Source organism: Lissotriton vulgaris, chromosome 10, assembly GCF_964263255.1.
Source record: "Lissotriton vulgaris chromosome 10, aLisVul1.2, whole genome shotgun sequence".
In the NCBI taxonomy this organism is placed as follows: Eukaryota; Metazoa; Chordata; class Amphibia; order Caudata; family Salamandridae; genus Lissotriton; species Lissotriton vulgaris.
The window spans coordinates 360,995,437-361,015,024 of record NC_141698.1 but is presented as its reverse complement, the minus strand read 5'-3'; the positions used below and the strand labels follow the sequence as shown (position 1 = coordinate 361,015,024).

The 19,588-nt window shown below is 44.7% G+C and overlaps 1 protein-coding gene across 2 annotated transcripts in view; it reads right to left on the bottom strand.

Annotated features, from left to right (window-relative positions):
* Positions 1–19,588, bottom strand: part of NPRL3 (NPR3 like, GATOR1 complex subunit) — a 426,334-nt gene that overhangs the window by 83,450 nt on the left and 323,296 nt on the right. For both annotated transcript variants that reach the window (XM_086941146.1, XM_086941147.1), the window contains 2 exons: positions 13,244–13,433; positions 10,503–10,695 (listed from right to left, as the gene is read on the bottom strand). In XM_086941146.1, coding sequence (XP_086797272.1) covers positions 10,503–10,695; positions 13,244–13,433 — 383 coding nt within the window. The remainder of the gene's footprint in view (positions 1–10,502; positions 10,696–13,243; positions 13,434–19,588) is intronic.

Genomic DNA, 19,588 nt, shown 5'->3' with positions numbered 1-19,588 from the left:
ATTCACACCCGAACCACATACATCACCACACCATCTGAAACAAGGAGACTGAATCATATATGGCAGAGATGCCCTGCCAATATACAGGTCTCAGGACTTGATATGAGACCCCACACTAGGTCGACGCACGTTTCGGCGGCTCAAGTCCACCTTCTTCAGGACCTCTTCTAGATAAACAACTCAAAAATCCAGGGGATATTAAAAAAGTGTATATTTTTATGCAAAAGGATTTCTATGGCTATTTCCTGTGTTAATTCCGGTTTTCCTAGATTATATATCTTGCAATATTGCTTTTCCCTACAAGAGATACTGATAGGTCATTCATACTCTTTTCACCGGGTCATTATCATGATATTCTCTTCAACTATTAGGACAAGTTGGTTATCTCCACAGTCATGGTTTCTTCTCTATATATAGCTTCTTGTTTTAAAGAAGGGTGAGTGCGAAGACGCTTACACGTTTATTCGAGTTTCTTCGTATCCAAATGAGGGCCGACCAGCGTGTCCTTCCACTTTGCAACCCGGTAAGAGATGCTACTTGAGATTCTTGCCAAGGTTCTTCAGTTAAAGAAAAATATTTATTTGTGATCTCTGCCTCCCCACGCCCCTTATCTATTTAAAGACGGGTATCTTTGTACCTGTGGTATTCGGAGGGTAAGAGAATGGTGATAGGGCCCCCCTGTGACCTAGAGTTTCTTCTGCTGTTCTTGCAATGGCTACAGTCTCGTGGCCATTTTGGGATTACAAGAGGTATAAACAGAGAGGAGAAGTTGTTCCTTTAAGGTATAACTCTGCTATCTCCTGGGACCATCGTAAAGTGTCTACATAGGCATATATTCAATAAACAAAACAAAAAAAAATCTGCAAATCTATAAAGGACTTTGCACTGGAAGGCGATTTAAAATTGAGGCTCCCTGTTTTCCGTTTTTACTAATTTTTACAGATAAATACAGACAGAAAACATTCATTTTCTTGTCTGTATTTATTTTTAAATGTGGATAAAAACTTTTTGAGTAATTCGAAATACTGTCTGCCATGACTGCCAGGCCAATAGATGTGTGGATTGCTAGATAAGGGGGTTTAAAAAGAAAGGAATTTTAGTAAAGAGGCTTTAACAGCAGTAGGTATGCACAAGGTTGATACTGAAAGCTGCAAATTTTCATATAAGTTAACTGATTCATCTTCTGCGGTGTTCACAACACTGAAACCTGGCAGACATTCAAGTATGAGCGCATATTTATCGGTTAAATAAATGTGGAAATATACTAATTTCAGCTGAATTTTTCCACAAAATCCATGGATAAATACTGATACAATTAGCAAAAAATAAATATGGATAAATACAAATGAAAATGGCAAAAAAACAAATACCATAAAACCGGGATCCCTACTTATAATATGCATGTAGCCTAGAAGCATTTTTTCATTGCTTCACAAAGGAGTGGCGGATCTCTTTGGAATGGTACCTGGAGCTTCACCAACTCTTCCAGTGCGCGATCTTTCCTGTCAGTCCCAATGGAAGGGCAATGCACAATACGTTAATCAGTTACTCCAACGGTAACCTCCCAATACATGGTTAATGGTAAGAGGGCTTACTTAGCCTATTTCGCAATCAAGCTTCATTTAGTACCAACTAGTTGAATTATAGAAACATCTTCTAAAATATCCAAAACGGTATGTAACTGTTACCACGCATCTTTTACCACGAAATACTGTTACAACGAAACTATTACAACGCAGGACCCTTTACAACGAATACCTTTACAACGCATTACACTACAACGCAGATACTATTACAACGCATACCATTACAACGTAAGTATAGGTAAGTTTATCTTTTTTTAAAAACATTTATTAGGGGTATTGGGATTGGGTTATGGGGTACAGGGGTATTTTTAGGTTTCAGGGTTGGGTCTGGGTTTTGGGGTACAGGGGTATTTTTAGGTTTCAGGGCTGAGTTTGGGTTTTGGGGTACGGGGGTATTTTTAGGGTTCAGGGCTGGGTTTGGGTTTTGGGGTACAGGGGTATTTTTAGGTTTCAGGGCTGGGTTTGGGTTTTGGGGTACAGGGGTATTTTTAGGTTTCAGGGTTGGGTTTAGGTTTTGGGGTACAGGGGTATTTTTAGGTTTCAGGGCTGGCTTTGGGTTTTGGGGTACAGGGGTATTTTTAGGGTTCAGGGCTGGGTTTGGATTTTGGGGTACAGGGGTATTTTTAGGTTTCAGGGCTGGGTTTGGGTTTTGGGGTACACGGGTATTTTTAGGTTTCAGGGCTGGGTTTGGGTTTTGGGGTACAGGTGTATTTTTAGGCTTCAGGGCTGGGATTGGGTTTTGGGGTACAGGGGTATTTTTAGGTTTCAGGGCTGGGTTTGGGTTTTGGGGTACAGGGGTATTTTTAGGTTTCAGGGCTGGGTTTGGGTTTTGGGGTACAGGGGTATTTTTAGGTTTCAGGGCTGGGATTGGGTTTTGGGGTACAGGGGTATTTTTAGGTTTCAGGGTTGGGTTTGGGTTTTGGGGTACAGGGGTATTTTTAGGTTTCAGGGCTGGGTTTGGGTTTTGGGGTACAGGGGTATTTTTAGGTTTCAGGGCTGGGATTGGGTTTTGGGGTACAGAGGTATTTTTAGGTTTCAGGGTTGGGTTTGGGTTTTGGAGTACAGGGGTATTTTTAGGGTTCAGGGCTGGGTTTGGGTTATGGGGTACAGGGGTATTTTAAGGGTTCAGGGCTAGGCTTGGGTTATGGGGTACAGGGGTATTTTTAGGGTTCAGGTTTGGGTTTGGGTTTTGGGGTACAGGGGTATTTTTAGGGTTCAGGGCTGGGTTTGGGTTATAGGGTACAGGGGTATTTTTAACATATATATTAAAAAATTATTTAAAAAATTATTAATGACATTATTTAAACAAGCATTTACAATGCAACGGTTTCGCCTTTGCAAAAGTTAGAGCTATGAAAAAAGAAGGATAGAAGAGGGAAGAGTCTAGAAATGGTTATTTGGAAGATCATCGAAGTAAAATGAGTAAGAGGGTGGAGGTAGAGCATACTACATGGTCACAATATCACAAATGCCCTCTTTTCAGTATTTGGGCCCCATTCTGTCCTGTTCCTGCTGCAAGAAAATGTGGAAAGTACAATAGACATGAATCTCCCAATGGGCTGCTTGTAATTTCTTTCAAACATATTTTCAGCTTTTTAATCCGTCAGGTCCAAAGCCAGTTATGTTCTTTAAAATGTGTAGTTACATGTAGAAAGATCCATGTACTGATCTCAGCAACTCACTAGTTAACAACAAATATTTCCTTCCCTTATCCGCTAATGACTGACACATTTCATGCGACGAAAGTTCCGGAGAATTTGAGAAGTTACTTATTCCTTTAATTCCGTTTGGAGTTTTGCTTGGGAAGATGATTGGGTCAAGCTTACTAGACAATGCATGCGCGGTCTGTTGCGAGCATATTGTGCATTACCATGAACATAGAAGAGCTTAGAGCCCGCCCATTTCTCACTATTGACTGGCTTTCCCTCGTCACTCTGATTTGCTTGCTTCTTATTCATGTCCCAACTTCATAACCCTATGTTTATCCCTCCCATGGAGCTTTGCCTCTTTACCATGTGAAGGCACCTCACAGGAGACGGTTTCTGAGCCTTAAGAGCCTCATTATCTGAAAAGGTTCCACATCAACCTCTGAGTGACACATCTCAAAAGGTTCACTATAAACCTATGAGTGACCCATCTCAAAAGGTTCCGCACCAACCTCTGAGTGACCGATCTCAAAAGGTACCGCATAAACCTCTGAGTGACCTATCTCAAAAGGTACCGCATAAACCTCTGAATGACCTATGTCAAAAGGTACCGCATAAACCTCTGAGTGACCCATCTCAAAAGGTACCGCATAAACCTCTGTGTGACCGCCAGAACCTCTTGCGGGGCCTAGAGGTACATACATGCACAAGCTCGCAGGGCCACCAGTAACCACATACAACACCAAACCAATGAAAACTCGCTCTAATCATCCCATGGATTAAACACAACCCCATTAGAATCACCACCAAAATAAACCACTGAGCCATCACTGACAAGTGCCTCGTTCTGTCCTTCGGCATTAGAATCCCCACCAAAACAAACCCACTGAGCCATCACTCCCTCATTTAGTTCCAAAATGGGCGTTAATCCTAATTTTAGACAAAATCTCTCATTTTTGCCTTCAACAATATATCTGGCGATATATCCATTTGAAAAAAAGTGGGTTGCATGATGTCCATAAAATTGGCTAGAATTCAAAATGGTAAATGAATACAACTTTTCCATGTTATTCCCCATCGTAGACATGAAAATTCACAGCGTCCAGGCAGAGGCGCAGAAACACCGCCTTCTATTTGTAATATTGCATGCACTGTTACCTGCCGTGTTATCAGACCAGTGGTAACTGTGCCCGCTAATGCTCTCCATGGCCTGCTATGAGGGCTGCTTGGGGCAGCAGCCTGCCCTGCTAGTGCCAGAAGAATGCTGGGTAAGGAGCGTATGACCCATACTATCGCGACACAGCGCCTCCTCCCCGATGGGACCTTCTATGAGCAATCAAGCTTTTAGCAAAGGGGGTACGTTTTCGCAGCATGGGGCAGTTGTAAAATCAGATTTTTTTGCTTTTTCTGTGAATGAATATATTGGCATTTGTGAGCTGCCTTCCCCAGCCACGGCGCGTGTTTGCACAGCTGAGCCACCGTGCCCAGCTGGTACAATCTCTCGAGTGATGCTGTCACAGGGCAGCAGCGTGTGTGGTTATTTCAGGCAGACAAGGGGGGTTTATGAAGTTCTAATGTGATTTCAAGCTGTGAAAAGCAATTCATAAACAGATGCAAGGAAAAAATATTTGCTCTGGGAAAAATTGCTGATTACTGTTTGAGGAGAACGAAGTTTATGTTTTGCTGCGCCGGTGGGAATGCCTCGCCATCTAACTGGAGGGCACACAGCGCTCAAAAAAGGATTTCTTCCCCCACACTGAGATTGGGGCATATTTGCAAACAATCATTTTTGAGGATTAAAGGTGGGATGTTGACATGCTGCAGAGACCTCGCCGCTTCCAGATCTGATGCAGAAAGGAAAGCGATGCGCAGGAGCAGACAGGGAAGGGCGCCGAGGACAGGTGTTAAACAGTACTTTTAAAAACACTGTCCGAGTAACTTGCTTGTGCTTTCTTAACATTTACAGAGTGCCTCGCCTCGCCCTGAACGTTAATAAGTGTCTTGCGCGCGAAATGAATGGCTTACATACGATGCTACAAAGCTCCGAGAAGCCCAGATGCTCTAATTCCAGCGCTACTGCTATAGCAGAAGCACTTTACCCTGCACAACGCACACTGGCCAGCAGAGGGCAGTGTGTGTGGACCGGATATTATCAAGCAATCTAATGGCAAGTAGCTGCCAAGGATGTTACCCACAGGGAGGGCCAGACGTGTCCTATGTGCGCCGCATTCTTGTTTGAAGTAATACATGGCAAAACATACTCATTCAAATGCAGCAGGAATCCCCACACGCAGAGTAGGACTGACTATTTGTCCAAATGGGCATTTCCGGGGGGCTGCAACTCTTGCTGCTCAGTTGTTGAACGAATCGGGTGGCTGCGTTATAAGATGTGAGGCACCGGGCGGGCGGCACACAGGAGGGAGAGAGAGGGGCAGAGAGAAAAAGAGAGAGAGAGAGAGTGTCTGAGACAGGAAGAGAGACAGAGAGAATTAAATGAGAAAGCGAGAGAGATACGAAGCGGGGCTGCTTTGAACAGTCTCTCCAGGACCAGGACTGATTTTGGGCCCCCAGTCCGACCCCTGGGGGCCACAATTGATAATGAGTGTAAAAGAGGTTGTGAGTGACAGTGCCCTACATGAAGGAAAGCGAGGGCCCCTCGCTCGCTGGAGGCCCGCGCCCGCTCCCTCCCCCGCCCTCCCTCCCTCCCTCTTTTAATCCCTGGAAAGCTTGTTTGCAGACATTACCAGATTCAATAAACAGGTTGAATCCTTAATGAGAAAAGTCAAGGCGCTGTTTGCAGGGCAGCCCGACCCTGCTCGAGATGCGCACTCTGAATACCCTAGAGCCCGGCTTATACAAAAGCACGACTGAATGAACAAATACATAATGTGACAGTCTGAGAGGAGGCTGTAAGGGAACACTAGGAAGGGGAGTTCAGTGGCAGGGTCTGGGAAGTAGGAAGCTTCATAAAAAAGTCAGATCTGATGTGGGGGCTGGCCGGGATTTTATAAGGGGCAATCAAGGGACAGTTTAGTGTCGATAGTGAACCAAGGGGGCACAGTCATGGCAAGTCACTAGCACGCACCGCAGGGACAAGAGGCGGAGAACTCCCATGGCAAGATCAGAAAGGGCGGCCCAGGGACAATTCCAATTCGGGTGCGCAAGCGATTGATGTGAAGCGGCGACGTTACAACTTCTCTCCACTTCCTTTCCGCCCGCACCTTAAGTAGTCGATCCTCCAGTCCCATCTCGTGGAAACCCAGTCCTGTTGAAGCCGCCATCCTGAAGCACGAACCACTGTATACTGCACACGCTGTCTTCAAGCACAGAAAGGGTCAGAGGTCAGACAGTTCTATTGTCAACAGAGAAAAGGGACTAAAGTACTAGCTAGGAGAAGCCATCTTGGATGAGGAAGAAACTTGTATTATTTCGCTTTAGTCTGACAAATTTAATTACAGATTCCACCCCCACACACCTATTGAACTTCAGTGACTATTTGCAGTGTAAGGGACCTCAAGTGTCTGGAAAACAGAGCAATGTTGTGAGACTTTTCTCCGGGACGTTAAATACGCAGTTGCAGAGACGGAGTCGCAAGAAGGCAACGCACGTGTAAAAGTACTAGCGCTCTACCTTTAGATGTCAAAGAAGAACAAGTAGCCCAGTGCAAAGTGCATGACACGCTGATCTGCTAAGCCAGTTCGACTGCAACAACAGAGACAAGTCAGATCCCGGGCCGCGCTGTGATTGGCTGACGTCACGGGGGTGTCCCGGCCGGCAGCCAATCACAGCGCGGCCCGGGAATGACGTCACGGGGGTGTCCCGGGCCGGCAGCCAATCGCAGCGCGGCCCGGGACAAAGGGGCGGGGCTTAAAAAAAGCACCAGAAACGCCCCCGAATCGCGTTTTCAAGAGAAAGCGCGATTGACAGCCTCTGTCTCCCAATGGCTAGCCTCCATTTATGGAGCTAACCAATGAGAGGCAGAGGCGGGGCCGACGTCCCTACTGAAAACAAAAGTTTTCAAACTGGGAGGGGCTGTGCCCCTCGCCAGGTTCAAAACCTAAAAAATTATACACTTACCTATACTTACGTTGTAATGGTATGCGTTGTAATAGTATCTGCGATGTAATGTCATGCGTTGTAAAGGTATGCGTTGTAAGTGATCCTGCGTTGTAAAAATTGCGTGCTAATGGTATGCGTGGTAAAAGTATGCGTGCTAACAACATACATACATCCAAAACAAATACAGGTTACTGTATATGTTATATGTATAGCGACTTGCTCATACCACAGATCTATTCAGTGGAGAAAAGATGAAGGAGAGAAACCACAGAAAAGAGTAGTCCACGTGACAGTATTTAACTTTCTTTTTCCTTGTGTGCTCCAAACATATGAGATAACCCTCCTTAACAAGGTAGGTGGCACGGAAATGAGAATAAGAGGTAACAAAGGGGGCAAAGGAAAAGATTGCCACGAGCCATCCCTAACCAATCTCTGCTCTTCATGCCTTTTAGTTACACTACCTGTGTTGAAAAACGACTCCCTCCTTGTTTTAAGATGCAGAGTGGGGATCTAGCGGGATGTGAACTAAGGACATAAATGCTGTAATATTGTTTCCCAGAAAATGCTTTTAATTCCATCACTTCTGAAATTTGGTGATGCCATTTCCTGAATTTGGATCTTTTTCGCAAAGATGTTTTGGTGATAATTACGAAATATCCTTTTATGACACCAGTGTCTCAGTGAGCAAAGAATTTTAGAAGCTATACATTCAGATGACTGGAAATGACTAAATTCACAGCCCTCACAGGTGGGGAGCTGAGCCTTAAACTCTGATGATAATCCCTTTTAAATCTAGTCAAAATATCTTTACATTTTGAATACATTCATTGCTATATAGTGCACATCAGAAAATGCATTTGCTGTGATTCTGGCACTCTAAAACTTGTAGTTAGACCGTGGCACTTCCATACCTACCAACCTGAAGAACAATCTCATTCAGTGAGGGGGCGGGGTCTTGAAGGGGGCAGTGCATCGTGCCGAGAAGCACCTACGAGGCACTTTTGAAAACCTCCCCGCACACAAGACCCAACCCCCCCCCTCCCCCCATACATCTTCTTGAGGCTGGTGCCATGTCCTGGGGTGTTTCCATACCCCTTAATGGAAGTCAGCAGTTCAAAGCCTTGGAAAAAGAGCTGGAAAAACACTATTTAGAGGTTTTCAGCTCACTTTCCCTGCCACGGTGTGATATCAGCTCCTCACTGGGAGACCGTGCGATGGGAGCTGATATCGTGTACCACACGGTGCCACCATGTGAGTTGGCAGGTATGCACTCCCCTCTACCAAAGACTCTATGTTTGCCCCCTGGCTATCATCTTTTAAGTTATGGAAAGGAGATGTAAGGATCCTGTTAAGCAAACCTCCATTTCAATGCTTCTGCAAGCAGCCCAATAACCACCTGCCATGTCGGGCAGGAGTGCCAATGACGCAAGCAATGTGGTCACGGAAATCCCCGGGACAGACAGAAGAGCTGATAGCAACAAAAAACATCTACCTGTAAAGCATGTGAAGTGATACATCACATATGAGAATCTTATCTCAAAGTAAAAAAGGATAACACAGAACCAGATATAAATGAAGTCTATCCATTTTGCGTCACAACCTAGTGCTGGTTTTTTACTGCTACGGGGTACCTGGTGTTCCTTGCCCAGAGTGGAGATGGTGCTTCTGTAGATGTTACAAGGTCTGCAACTGGACTTAGTCACTGGAGATGTTTTGCGGAGCTCGACTTACATACAGAAGCACCGCCACCAGCACCATTATGGGCTTCATAGGAAGATCTTTTCTACCAGCTCTTCTTCTGTCTGTCCGCCCAATCTGTTGCTGGGATGAGTGGCCTGAAGAAAGCCTTGGTCCCCCAAGTGGGCATTCTTGGAAGGCTGAAATATAATGTCCCCCGCTTATGGTTGATTGACTCACCTGATATTTTTCCTTCCTATGTGACCGTCAATTTTGACCAGGTCTCGCACAAGGTAATTATTACTCAGTTTCTTTATGATTCCTCTTTCCCCCTCAGAATTAGAGTTAAGGATAGAGTATTACCAGTGACCTCAATACAGACTTCCATATTTAATTCCAATACCTTTATCTCTCTACCCAGCTAAAATAACTTCCCTTAATATTGTGGTGAGCCTGTACATGTTATACAATGCTATACATGGGTGAGGAGAGGGTCCAGTGATGAAGCATAGCATTCTACAGTGGGTGAGAGCCCAGTGTCCTTTAAAACAAAAATCCCTTCTTGACACGCCCAGAGAAAAACAAACTCTTGATATTCTTTGTCAGTGCCAGGTTTGCACTCATGCCCTCCTGGAGACATGTCTGTTTTTTTTCCAACTCTAATACTGCAGCCATGACTAGCAGCTCTTCTGAAGTAGGGCCTTTTAAATATCTTGCTCCATATTCAGGGATTCTGGCATACAGAATGATCTGTACTCCCACCTGTAGGCTAGGGGACTGTGCCCAGGTACCAGACATTTCACCAATCACCACTTAAGTGATAGTTGCCAATCTTGTTAGTTAAAATAAATAAATACATACATACTTTTAAGCTATTTTGGTTGGATTGAGTGCTCTGCTTTGGGCCTGAGAGGTTTTGCGACAGATACCTCACATTATTCTTGGCACCAGTAAACGATCACAAATCATTGTTGTGCATTTTGAGAGATATAAGGTGGAGGTCAACCTTCTGAAGAAGTATCTTTGTAGGACTGTGGAACCTAGGTACGATTTGTGTTGCAAGTCCCTCAGAAAGGCTGGTGCTGGCTCTAAATACCTATGTGAGTGAGTACACTCATCCTGATTGAACATCTAATGCCCATCGATTGGTAACCTGGTCAATGGTGGCTATGTCAGACTGGTGTACACGAACACTCCCAAAGACTAACATGGGCTATAAACTCCAAAATAACAGAAATTATAGCGTTTGGCACATAAGTGTTTTGGTCATGTCTCTGGCTAAGAAAGAGATCAAGAGATGTGTTTATATTTGTTCATCTTCGTTTCATGCATATCATGTGCTTAGTAATACCATGGGTCCAGAACATCAGTGGTAAACAAATCACAACTGGAGCCCAGGAGCCACTGATTTCACTGGGGCCACTAGGACAAGATCTCACAAACACTCAAGAGAAAAGGACCTGAAATTCACCAATTCCCCTGGCAAAGAGGAAATGCAAAAATGCTGTCCTACACATACCAAGGCAACTCTCACCTTGCAAACATGCGCAGATCCTCTGGATTTTGTGCTGCTGGTACGTTGAGGATCACCTCTCGCTCGTGTTCAGATAGACTTGCTAATAAGTTCTCTGTCATCCTTTTATTCAGAGGTGAATCTCCCCCTGGTAGAAGCTCAGCACTAGAATTATCCATACTGGGGCTGGTTAAGGTCATATCATCACTACTGGCTAGAAACAAAACAGATAATGTTAGTTTACTAATTATACAGACTCTATATTTACACATCATGGCCACTGAAACACACACACCTACTTGAGGACACATTGAGACTAAGCACCCTTTTCAGAGGAGGAGTGCATTAAGGCATGGCTTTCCCAAAAACCTAAGGATGGGACACCTGAACCGAATACAACTTTAGCGAACACATGATCATATTTATGTTGAAGCCTGTAATGCAATGTAAATACTCGCAAGCTAGCAGATAAAACTTGCTATAATGAATTAAAGACCATGAGCTAGAAGAACAGCTAGAATAACAGCAAAACGACAACAAGTTGGAACTCAACAATAGATGCTAGCTGAGCAAGGCCATAAACGAAACAAAGAAACTGCTGTCCAAATCAGCCTGACCTCGCATCCAAGACCATCGGTTGGAAACACGTCTTTCTCCTGCACTACACTAAGAGAATGGGTCTTCATCGATTTATCACATATCACACAGCACAGGAGAAAGGATTTAAAGGCTGTGAAAAGAGTCCTAATTCCATGTTTTGTAGCATCCCTATGAATTGCTGCTCAATTAGGGACCTATTCTGCATGCAGACCACTGTAGCCAGAGGGTTGTTCAGCAGTATAAGAAAACATTACACAGAGGATGTTGATGAACATTGTCTTGACAAATATTGTGCCGTTCGCGTACAAACCTGTTCATTTATGTCCCCTCCATACCTATGGTTAGCCGGTGCTTTTAGCCAGGTGGGTTGATCTAAGTCATTGGAAAGCCAATGGACATTGGTTCTCTTCCCCTCTTAGCTCCCATTTGAGCCAAGCCTTTGGCTCCAGGTGCTTGAAGGGTTTAGAGGTTCTGTAGTTGTGTTGTAAACTTAAATTAATTGTGTGTAAATGAAACAGAGGGGCGTTGTTGTGCCTCCTCCAAAAGCATCCTCGTTGCCATTTTATGTTGTGAAGTAGAAGGAAAAAAGGCGACTAGGACCCTGGAGCATATCTCTGTCTATAAGTGCTGCAAAGTAGTGGCATGTCGTTCTAGTTAACTATAATGTGGGAGGAAATAATTGGCATGGTGTTCCCATTGCACAGCACCACACAATCATATGTCCACCTCCATGTTTCACTTAGCTACTCCTCAGATACTTTATCCTGTTTCCTCTGTCATCAACGCACATTGAGGACATGGTACCAAGCATACATAATTATTCCAGGAAAGATATTTGTATATCCATGTCCAGCCCTAGAATATTTGTGGAAAAGGTATTATGGCTACTCTGAATTCTCCCTCTCCTTAACACATAACCGCCCCTTATTTGCGCGCTGAGGCTAAATGAATGCAATGAGTTAAAATTATGGAAATTGAGGAGCAGCGGTCTTTACTTTCTGTCTGTGCCACCGCTTGCATGACCCCTGATACGAGGGGTAGCAAAAGCAGTGCCAGTGGCATCAAAGGGTACGTCAGGGTAGCAATTGTTACCAGTTACGGATGCAAAAGACGTAAAGAAACATGGTAATGTCACCAACTGCCAACACATGGATCATGGTCTTAACAGAAGATGCTACCTGGGTTGCCAAGAGAGGCGAAGAAAGTGTAATTCCTTATGGTATATAAAAGCCTGCAATCCCAGTATAGAAGCCTGTCTCTAGTTTCCTTAACCCCTTCCACGCTGATGACGAGCTGGGCTCGTCATGGCGTAGCCTCCTCGCACGCTGATGACGAGCCCAGCTCGTCCCATAACATGCGTTTTAGAAAATCTCAGCGTGCGAGCGGAATTCCGCTAGCGCGCATGAGGTTAACACAATCCGGTTGTGACATCTCTAATCACCTTTAATAAGAAAATGACATAGCTGCTCGACTGTAATAATGTATTATAGGTGAATTTTGATGTCACAATGCCTGGTGTCAGAGCCAGCAGCCAGGGTGAGAGGCAGGTCACACGGCATAATTACAGCTGCAGTTTAATGGAACATGGAAACTGATTTTTCTTTGTTCTTTTTTTCTATAAGAAATTAGCCATAAGCAGAAAGAAGATATTTATAGCAAAATGTTTCGTTTTTCCATTCTATGGGTTATTACATGAAATGTAGAATCTATACACGTTTCCACATAATCTAAGCCACAACACTTTTTAACCTGAGTTAAACAGATTCTAATATATTTCTTAGGAGCTACCAACTTTATGGGTGTTTAATTTAGCAATACTAGTTCAGTTTTTATTCTTCATATATGCAATGAGCATGAGCAAGATACCCAGGATTTAATGGATTGCTACAGTTGTGATGGGTTGACTATGCATATAAGAAACAGTAGCCTTTGCCATAAATAAAAGGGTACTGCAAGTCAGCTCAGAGTTCCATTACCTTTTAAAGGAATTCCTCAGTGACTTGCAATTAATGTATGGCATGGGGTACTTTATCTAATATATAAAGATCATAATGACAAATTACAGCCCAATTTTTTACATATATTACAATTATTTGCAAAATGCCAGGTGTTGAAGTAGAGAGGTGCTTTGGATAGAGGGAAATAAATAAAACACTACTTACTTGGTGACCCAAAGTTAAGAGCATTAGGGGTGCTTAGACTTCTCCCTCCAACGCGGGCAGCAAAGGGCATGCCGTCTTCCTTAGGCAGGGCGTCTTCTTCATTTGGGGGGACCATGAGACAGACATATGTATGGAGCTGGATAAGAAGCCTATGTTGCAGCATCCAAATCACCATCTGTATGAGCTGAGGCTGTGGGGGGGAAACAAAACAGGTTTACATTTTAATTTATTTGGCATACACTGTGCAATATGCTAACCAACAACAGCATAATCCAATTTAAATAAAACATGTTTGGGAAGTGTTGGTGAATGCAGATTAATTGTCTTAGAGAGTTGTATGTCATATTATTCAAACTCCACCTACAATTTATACTGGCAGGAACATTTTACATAATTATGAACAAGTCCCCTGCTCACAATGCTCTCATTAAAACCAGAACCACTTATTTGTACCCTTCCAATAATTTAATTTAGTTTGCATTCCTAATTGTTTTCATATGACATAGGAGGTCTCCAGACATGACTGATTCCTCTCCCGAACTTCTTAATTAAGTTAGCATTCCATCTTCTGGAGAAAACAAGATGATGGAAGAAAACAGGGCGAGGGGAGATCTAAGGAGAAGATGATCAATTGATGGAGGAAAGTCAACATTTGGAGGAATACAGCAAATAGGAGAACATCTGGATAAATTGAGGGACCCACCTTTCTCTCGAAGGCGGACTACATCTGTGGGAATGAGTAAGAACAGAGTCTGTAGGTGAAAAAAAATTCTTCTATTTGTACGATACTTAAGAAATATTCACTTTTGGGAGCTGAAGGGTCAACTATTTGTAAATAAGACTGATGCTTGAATGAAAACAAGGTGTGTGGCCTGCACAGGTAATGGGTCCATATTCACCTTCCACTGGAGCCAAACACCCCAATGTAGCACTTTACTCTCTCAGAGTAGCGAAACAGAGCAGTGCAAGGCCTACTCAGGGGAGGTGGTGTGGGCTAGTAATCCCCATTCGCTGGCATTCATTTATCACACTCCATAAATGATTGTCCAGTCAGTGCCTTTTCTTTAGAAAAAGAAAAAGCATATTTATCACAAAGGCACCACTAATACTGTGCATCGGTTTACAAATATGCACATAGGCAGCTGGATAATACCACAGATGGCATCGCATAATCACCTTTGATCCCTTAAAGGGGTCATACAAACATGTAAGGTAAGTCTATTGGCTTGGTCAAAGGTTCATATTCAACAAACCACATGTTAAAGACATAATTTCAGTATTATGTCAATAAAGCATTTTAAAAATGAACATTATGTGTCTGTATGCTTTTTATATACTTTCCAACCATGAAAATGCAATCATAAAAATATCCCCTAGAGGGCATCACATTCTAATCACATGACATGCAATCATAGACTTAGACTCATCCCCTAGAGAACACTGTACCTCCTTGAAAAGCTTCAGGCTGCACTAAATGCAGACACAGAACAAGGCCCTAAAGGGCGCTGCACTCTCAGTAGAGCAGAAGCTCCAGCCTTGGGAGGGCTTTTAAATAATTACCAGAAAATCCTAGAGGGTCATGGATTACCTGACCCCGCAAAGATAGGGTCAGTACTTTTTCAAACTTCCTGGGGAGGTGGAGCTTCTACACTCCTGCAGACCCCCCCCCCCCCTGGGGGGGGGGGTCTGCAGGATGAAAAATTGAAAGACTTACAGAAGCTTACCCGTCCCCACGTAGTAGGCAGGCGCTGGGAGCAAATCGGGGTGTTTCCCGATTTGCTCCCAGCGCCTGCCTACTACGTGGGGACGACCGTAACGAATACCTAACTCTCGGCTAAGCTTCTGTGGGCGCATTTCAATACAGATACCTGTCTGGGTCCCTTTTGTGATAATAAATGGAGTTCCCTTATGCCTTCAGATAAATCTTCGGATCCCCAGTGCCCAGCGTCCCCGGGCCGGTTTTCGAATCCCGCCGTAATGCTAGTGGTATTAATCAAGATGTAAGTCTTTCAATTTTTCGTCCATCTCCAGTCCATGCTGTCAATGTGATTTATTTTCCATTTTCAGCACATTATTTTTAATATACTTTAAATTGTTTGTTTACCCCCTCAGGAATTCATGTTCTTCACACTGAGGTTTTAATGGATTATCTACAATGATAAATGATGATGAGCACCGAGTAAATAGGTATGCTCTCCCCAATTGTGTGCTAATCTAATTAATTTATCTATAGTATGATCTGAATGGGTTTAGTAACCTGTAACCAATCCTTGATATTAATAGGTTGCTAGACCCCAACCTGTCCTGATGAAGACCCCGCCGCAAGGGTTCCACTAATTCCTGCACCATCTGTGGGTCAAAACGTCGACAACTGTTCTCCATTCTTTCAGCCCCTCATTTCAAATTGTTACATCAATACACTACGTGGGGCATGTGGTTTTTCAAGTGATACATTTGGATTCATGATCGTCTGTACATTTCAATTGACTTATAAATGTGTCAGATTATTGTCTGTTTTTATTGTCACTATTCCCTACCTGCACCATCATCACTTCATCACTTCTCCCTTACTCCCAGGGGCACTATTCAACCTTTTCGAAATGAGCATTGTTGGATACTATATCCTGGATATATCTACATTGCGAATAAAACACTGTAGATTCATTAAGTGTATTACTATCATTAATTCTTACTTTGTGGTAATTGGTCATTTCACTGGGACCCCTTCCCTCTTAGCACTTTAAAGCAATCATCCTCATAGGTGTATAATGGAATGTCCCTGCAGACAAGAGAGCAAACCACACTGACTTTCTCTATGAGTGGAAACTAACATTATGAGGCCTACCCCGGGTCAATGTCCAACTCTGCAGTGTCCCCACTGTGCCAGCCTACCTGTAAGCAGTTGCCAGGCTGCGCATGACAGGAGTCTCACATGTGCAGCCCTCACACGTCTACAGACGTGTGCACACGGATCAAATGTATCCAGTCAACTGCCCCTTACCCCTTCCAGCGTCCCAGCGACCTTGCCTTAAAACGAGGACACTGGCAGGAAACATGCACAGTCATTTACCATGAATTTACCTTGGGTGAGTCACCAGTAGTGGGGCTAACCAACAGTAAAAAGGTCGCATACAGGGTGGTCAAAAAGCACACTAAAAAACAGGCAGATTTGATGGGCAGAACCCATTGCTTTGCACTGCTGTTTAGTCTTCATCATGCGATGGTGTTTGTTATTAGTATTTTGTACATAACACCCAGAGGATATACTTGGGCCCCAGGAGCTGATTAGGCTGCCTTAGAGGAGCCTAAATGATAACACTATCTGCCTTAATCCCTTAGCTGCGGCGGCTATTCCGCCGCAGTGCTAAGGGGGAGGGGGGGGGGCGCGCGGCGCTCCCGTACTCGTGATGGAACTGCTCCGTCATGACCCTTGGGTGGGCTGTGCTTGTGACGGAACGGTTCCATCACAGCTCCGCCCGCTTAATAGACCGCGCCGCGCAGGCGTGAAATCAGCGCCGCGCAGGCGCGGCGAGCAGGCCGTGACGGAACCGTTCCGTCACCAGCACAGCCCACCCGAGGCTCGTGACGGAGCGGTTCCGTCACGAGCACGCAACGGGTTAAAGGAATTAACAAACTGTCTAATCCAACCTCGGCAATGAGTGCAGAGTCAATAAGCATAAAGCCATTGGCAAAGGCAATCGGTTGGGCTTTCATGTGCAAATGCATGTACACAAGCATTCATGAATGCTGTTTACATACGCTACATGCAAAGTTGTTTTTATCTCATTAAAGCCTTCATATTGGCATTGCAAATGAACGGGGAAAAATGTAGTAAAACAATTGATTTCTATATAGAATCTGTATATGTGATGATGAATTGAATGTCACAAACAGCATGATAATTGAGTGTACATTATAGATGTAAAATAATCCCTCATGCGTTCTAATAATAGCGCGTCTTGGAAAAAAGAATGCTGAACCAAACCGCCAACAGCAAGAGGTGTGGAAGTAATACTCCTCTGGGTGGAGCCAAAACCCACTTGATGTATATTTTAAAACATTGGTAACATTACATCCGCAGATATCTCTGTTGTCAAGCCAGACCTAATCATCTGTTTGTGAAAAGCAATGACTGATTCAGAGGAGGACTATAACGCAGAATGTTCTATGACCTGGTAGATGACTCTATGGTGGGATATCTGTCCAATTTAAATTACAGAGACAGTGGTATTCCTGCAAATGGCAAACACCCCTGTCTAGGCAACAGAATCTTTTGAAGATCAACTACCTGGTTATTAGAGGATGATCCCAGACTATGGGTCTGTTTTATATCCTGGCGGAGGGGTTGGTCCATCACAACGGTGACAGATATCCCGTCTGCCGAAACACACTGCCCGGAATGGCAGGGAGATTATAGATACGTAGGGACGGCAATGTACCCCTTTTGAGAAGGTATAGCTCTGATGCCCATCGCTGCTGCCGACCTGGCCACTACAGGTGTGGCAGGGTATACTCAGATATGAGTCCCTTGCTCACTGCACCACCAGGATTCAAGCAAGCCGGGCCGACGACGGCTGAAATGCCAGAAACCGGTCCCCGGAAGCTTGTCTCCTTACCAGTGAAGAATTGGCTTGGTAGTTTGGTCTACCCTGTTCCCATGAGGCACGGGGTCAGGCTAATTTGCATATAGCCAGGTTCTGAACTGGGGTGATGCAGTGAGCTAAAAAACGGTGATGAATTAAGCCCTGATCTCTTGACTGGGTAAGAGTGGTCTGCTTAATTCAGACACTCTGTTCATCACCACCCCCTTTTCTGTATCGATTTTGGCCACTACAGGTGTGGCAGGGTATACTCAGACATGAGTCCCTTGCTCACTGCACCACCAGGATTCAAGCAAGCCGGGCCGACGACGGCTGAAATGCCAGAAACCAGTCCCCGGAAGCTTGTCTCCTTACCAGTGAAGAATTGGCTTGGTAGTTTGGTCTACCCTGTTCCCATGAGGCACGGGGTCAGGCTAATTTGCTTATAGCCAGGTTCTGAACTGGGGTGATGCAGTGAGCTAAAAAACGGTGATGGATTAAACCCTGATCTCTTGACTGGGTAAGAGTGGTCTGCTTAATTCAGACACTCTGTTCATCACCACCCCCTTTTCTGTATCGATTTTGGCCACTACAGGTGTGGCAAGGTATACTCAGACATGAGTCCCTTGCTCACTGCACCACCAGGATTCAAGCAAGCCAGGCCGACGACGGCTGAAATGCCAGAAACCGGTCCCCGGAAGCTTGTCTCCTTACCAGTGAAGAATTGGCTTGGTAGTTTGGTCTACCCTGTTCCCATGAGGCACGGGGTCAGGCTAATTTGCATATAGCCAGGTTCTGAACTGGGGTGATGCAGTGAGCTAAAAAACGGTGATGGATTAAGCCCTGATCTCTTGACTGGGTAAGAGTGGTCTGCTTAATTCAGACACTCTGTTCATCACCACCCCCTTTTCTGTATCGATTTTGGCCACTACAGGTGTGGCAGGGTATACTCAGACATGAGTCCCTTGCTCACTGCACCACCAGGATTCAAGCAAGCCGGGCCGACGACGGCTGAAATGCCAGAAACCGGTCCCCGGAAGCTTGTCTCCTTACCAGTGAAGAATTGGCTTGGTAGTTTGGTCTACCCTGTTCCCATGAGGCACGGGGTCAGGCTAATTTGCATATTGCCAGGTTCTGAACTGGGGTGATGCAGTGAGCTAAAAAACGGTGATGGATTAAGCCCTGATCTCTTGACTGGGTAAGAGTGGTCTGCTTAATTCAGACACTCTGTTCATCACCACCCCCTTTTCTGTATCGATTTTGGCCACTACAGGTGTGGCAGGGTATACTCAGACATGAGTCCCTTGCTCACTGCACCACCAGGATTCAAGCAAGCCGGGCCGACGACGGCTGAAATGCCAGAAACCGGTCCCCGGAAGCTTGTCTCCTTACCAGTGAAGAATTGGCTTGGTAGTTTGGTCTACCCTGTTCCCACGAGGCACGGGGTCAGGCTAATTTGCATATAGCCAGGTTCTGAACTGGGGTGATGCAGTGAGCTAAACAACGGTGATGGATTAAGCCCTGATCTCTTGACTGGGTAAGAGTGGTCTGCTTAATTCAGACACTCTGTTCATCACCACCCCCTTTTCTGTATCGATTTTGGCCACTACAGGTGTAGCAGGGTATACTCAGACATGAGTCCCTTGCTCACTGCACCACCAGGATTCAAGCAAGTCGGGCCGACGACGGCTGAAATGCCAGAAACAGGTCCCCGGAAGCTTGTCTCCTTACCAGTGAAGAATTGGCTTGGTAGTTTGGTCTACCC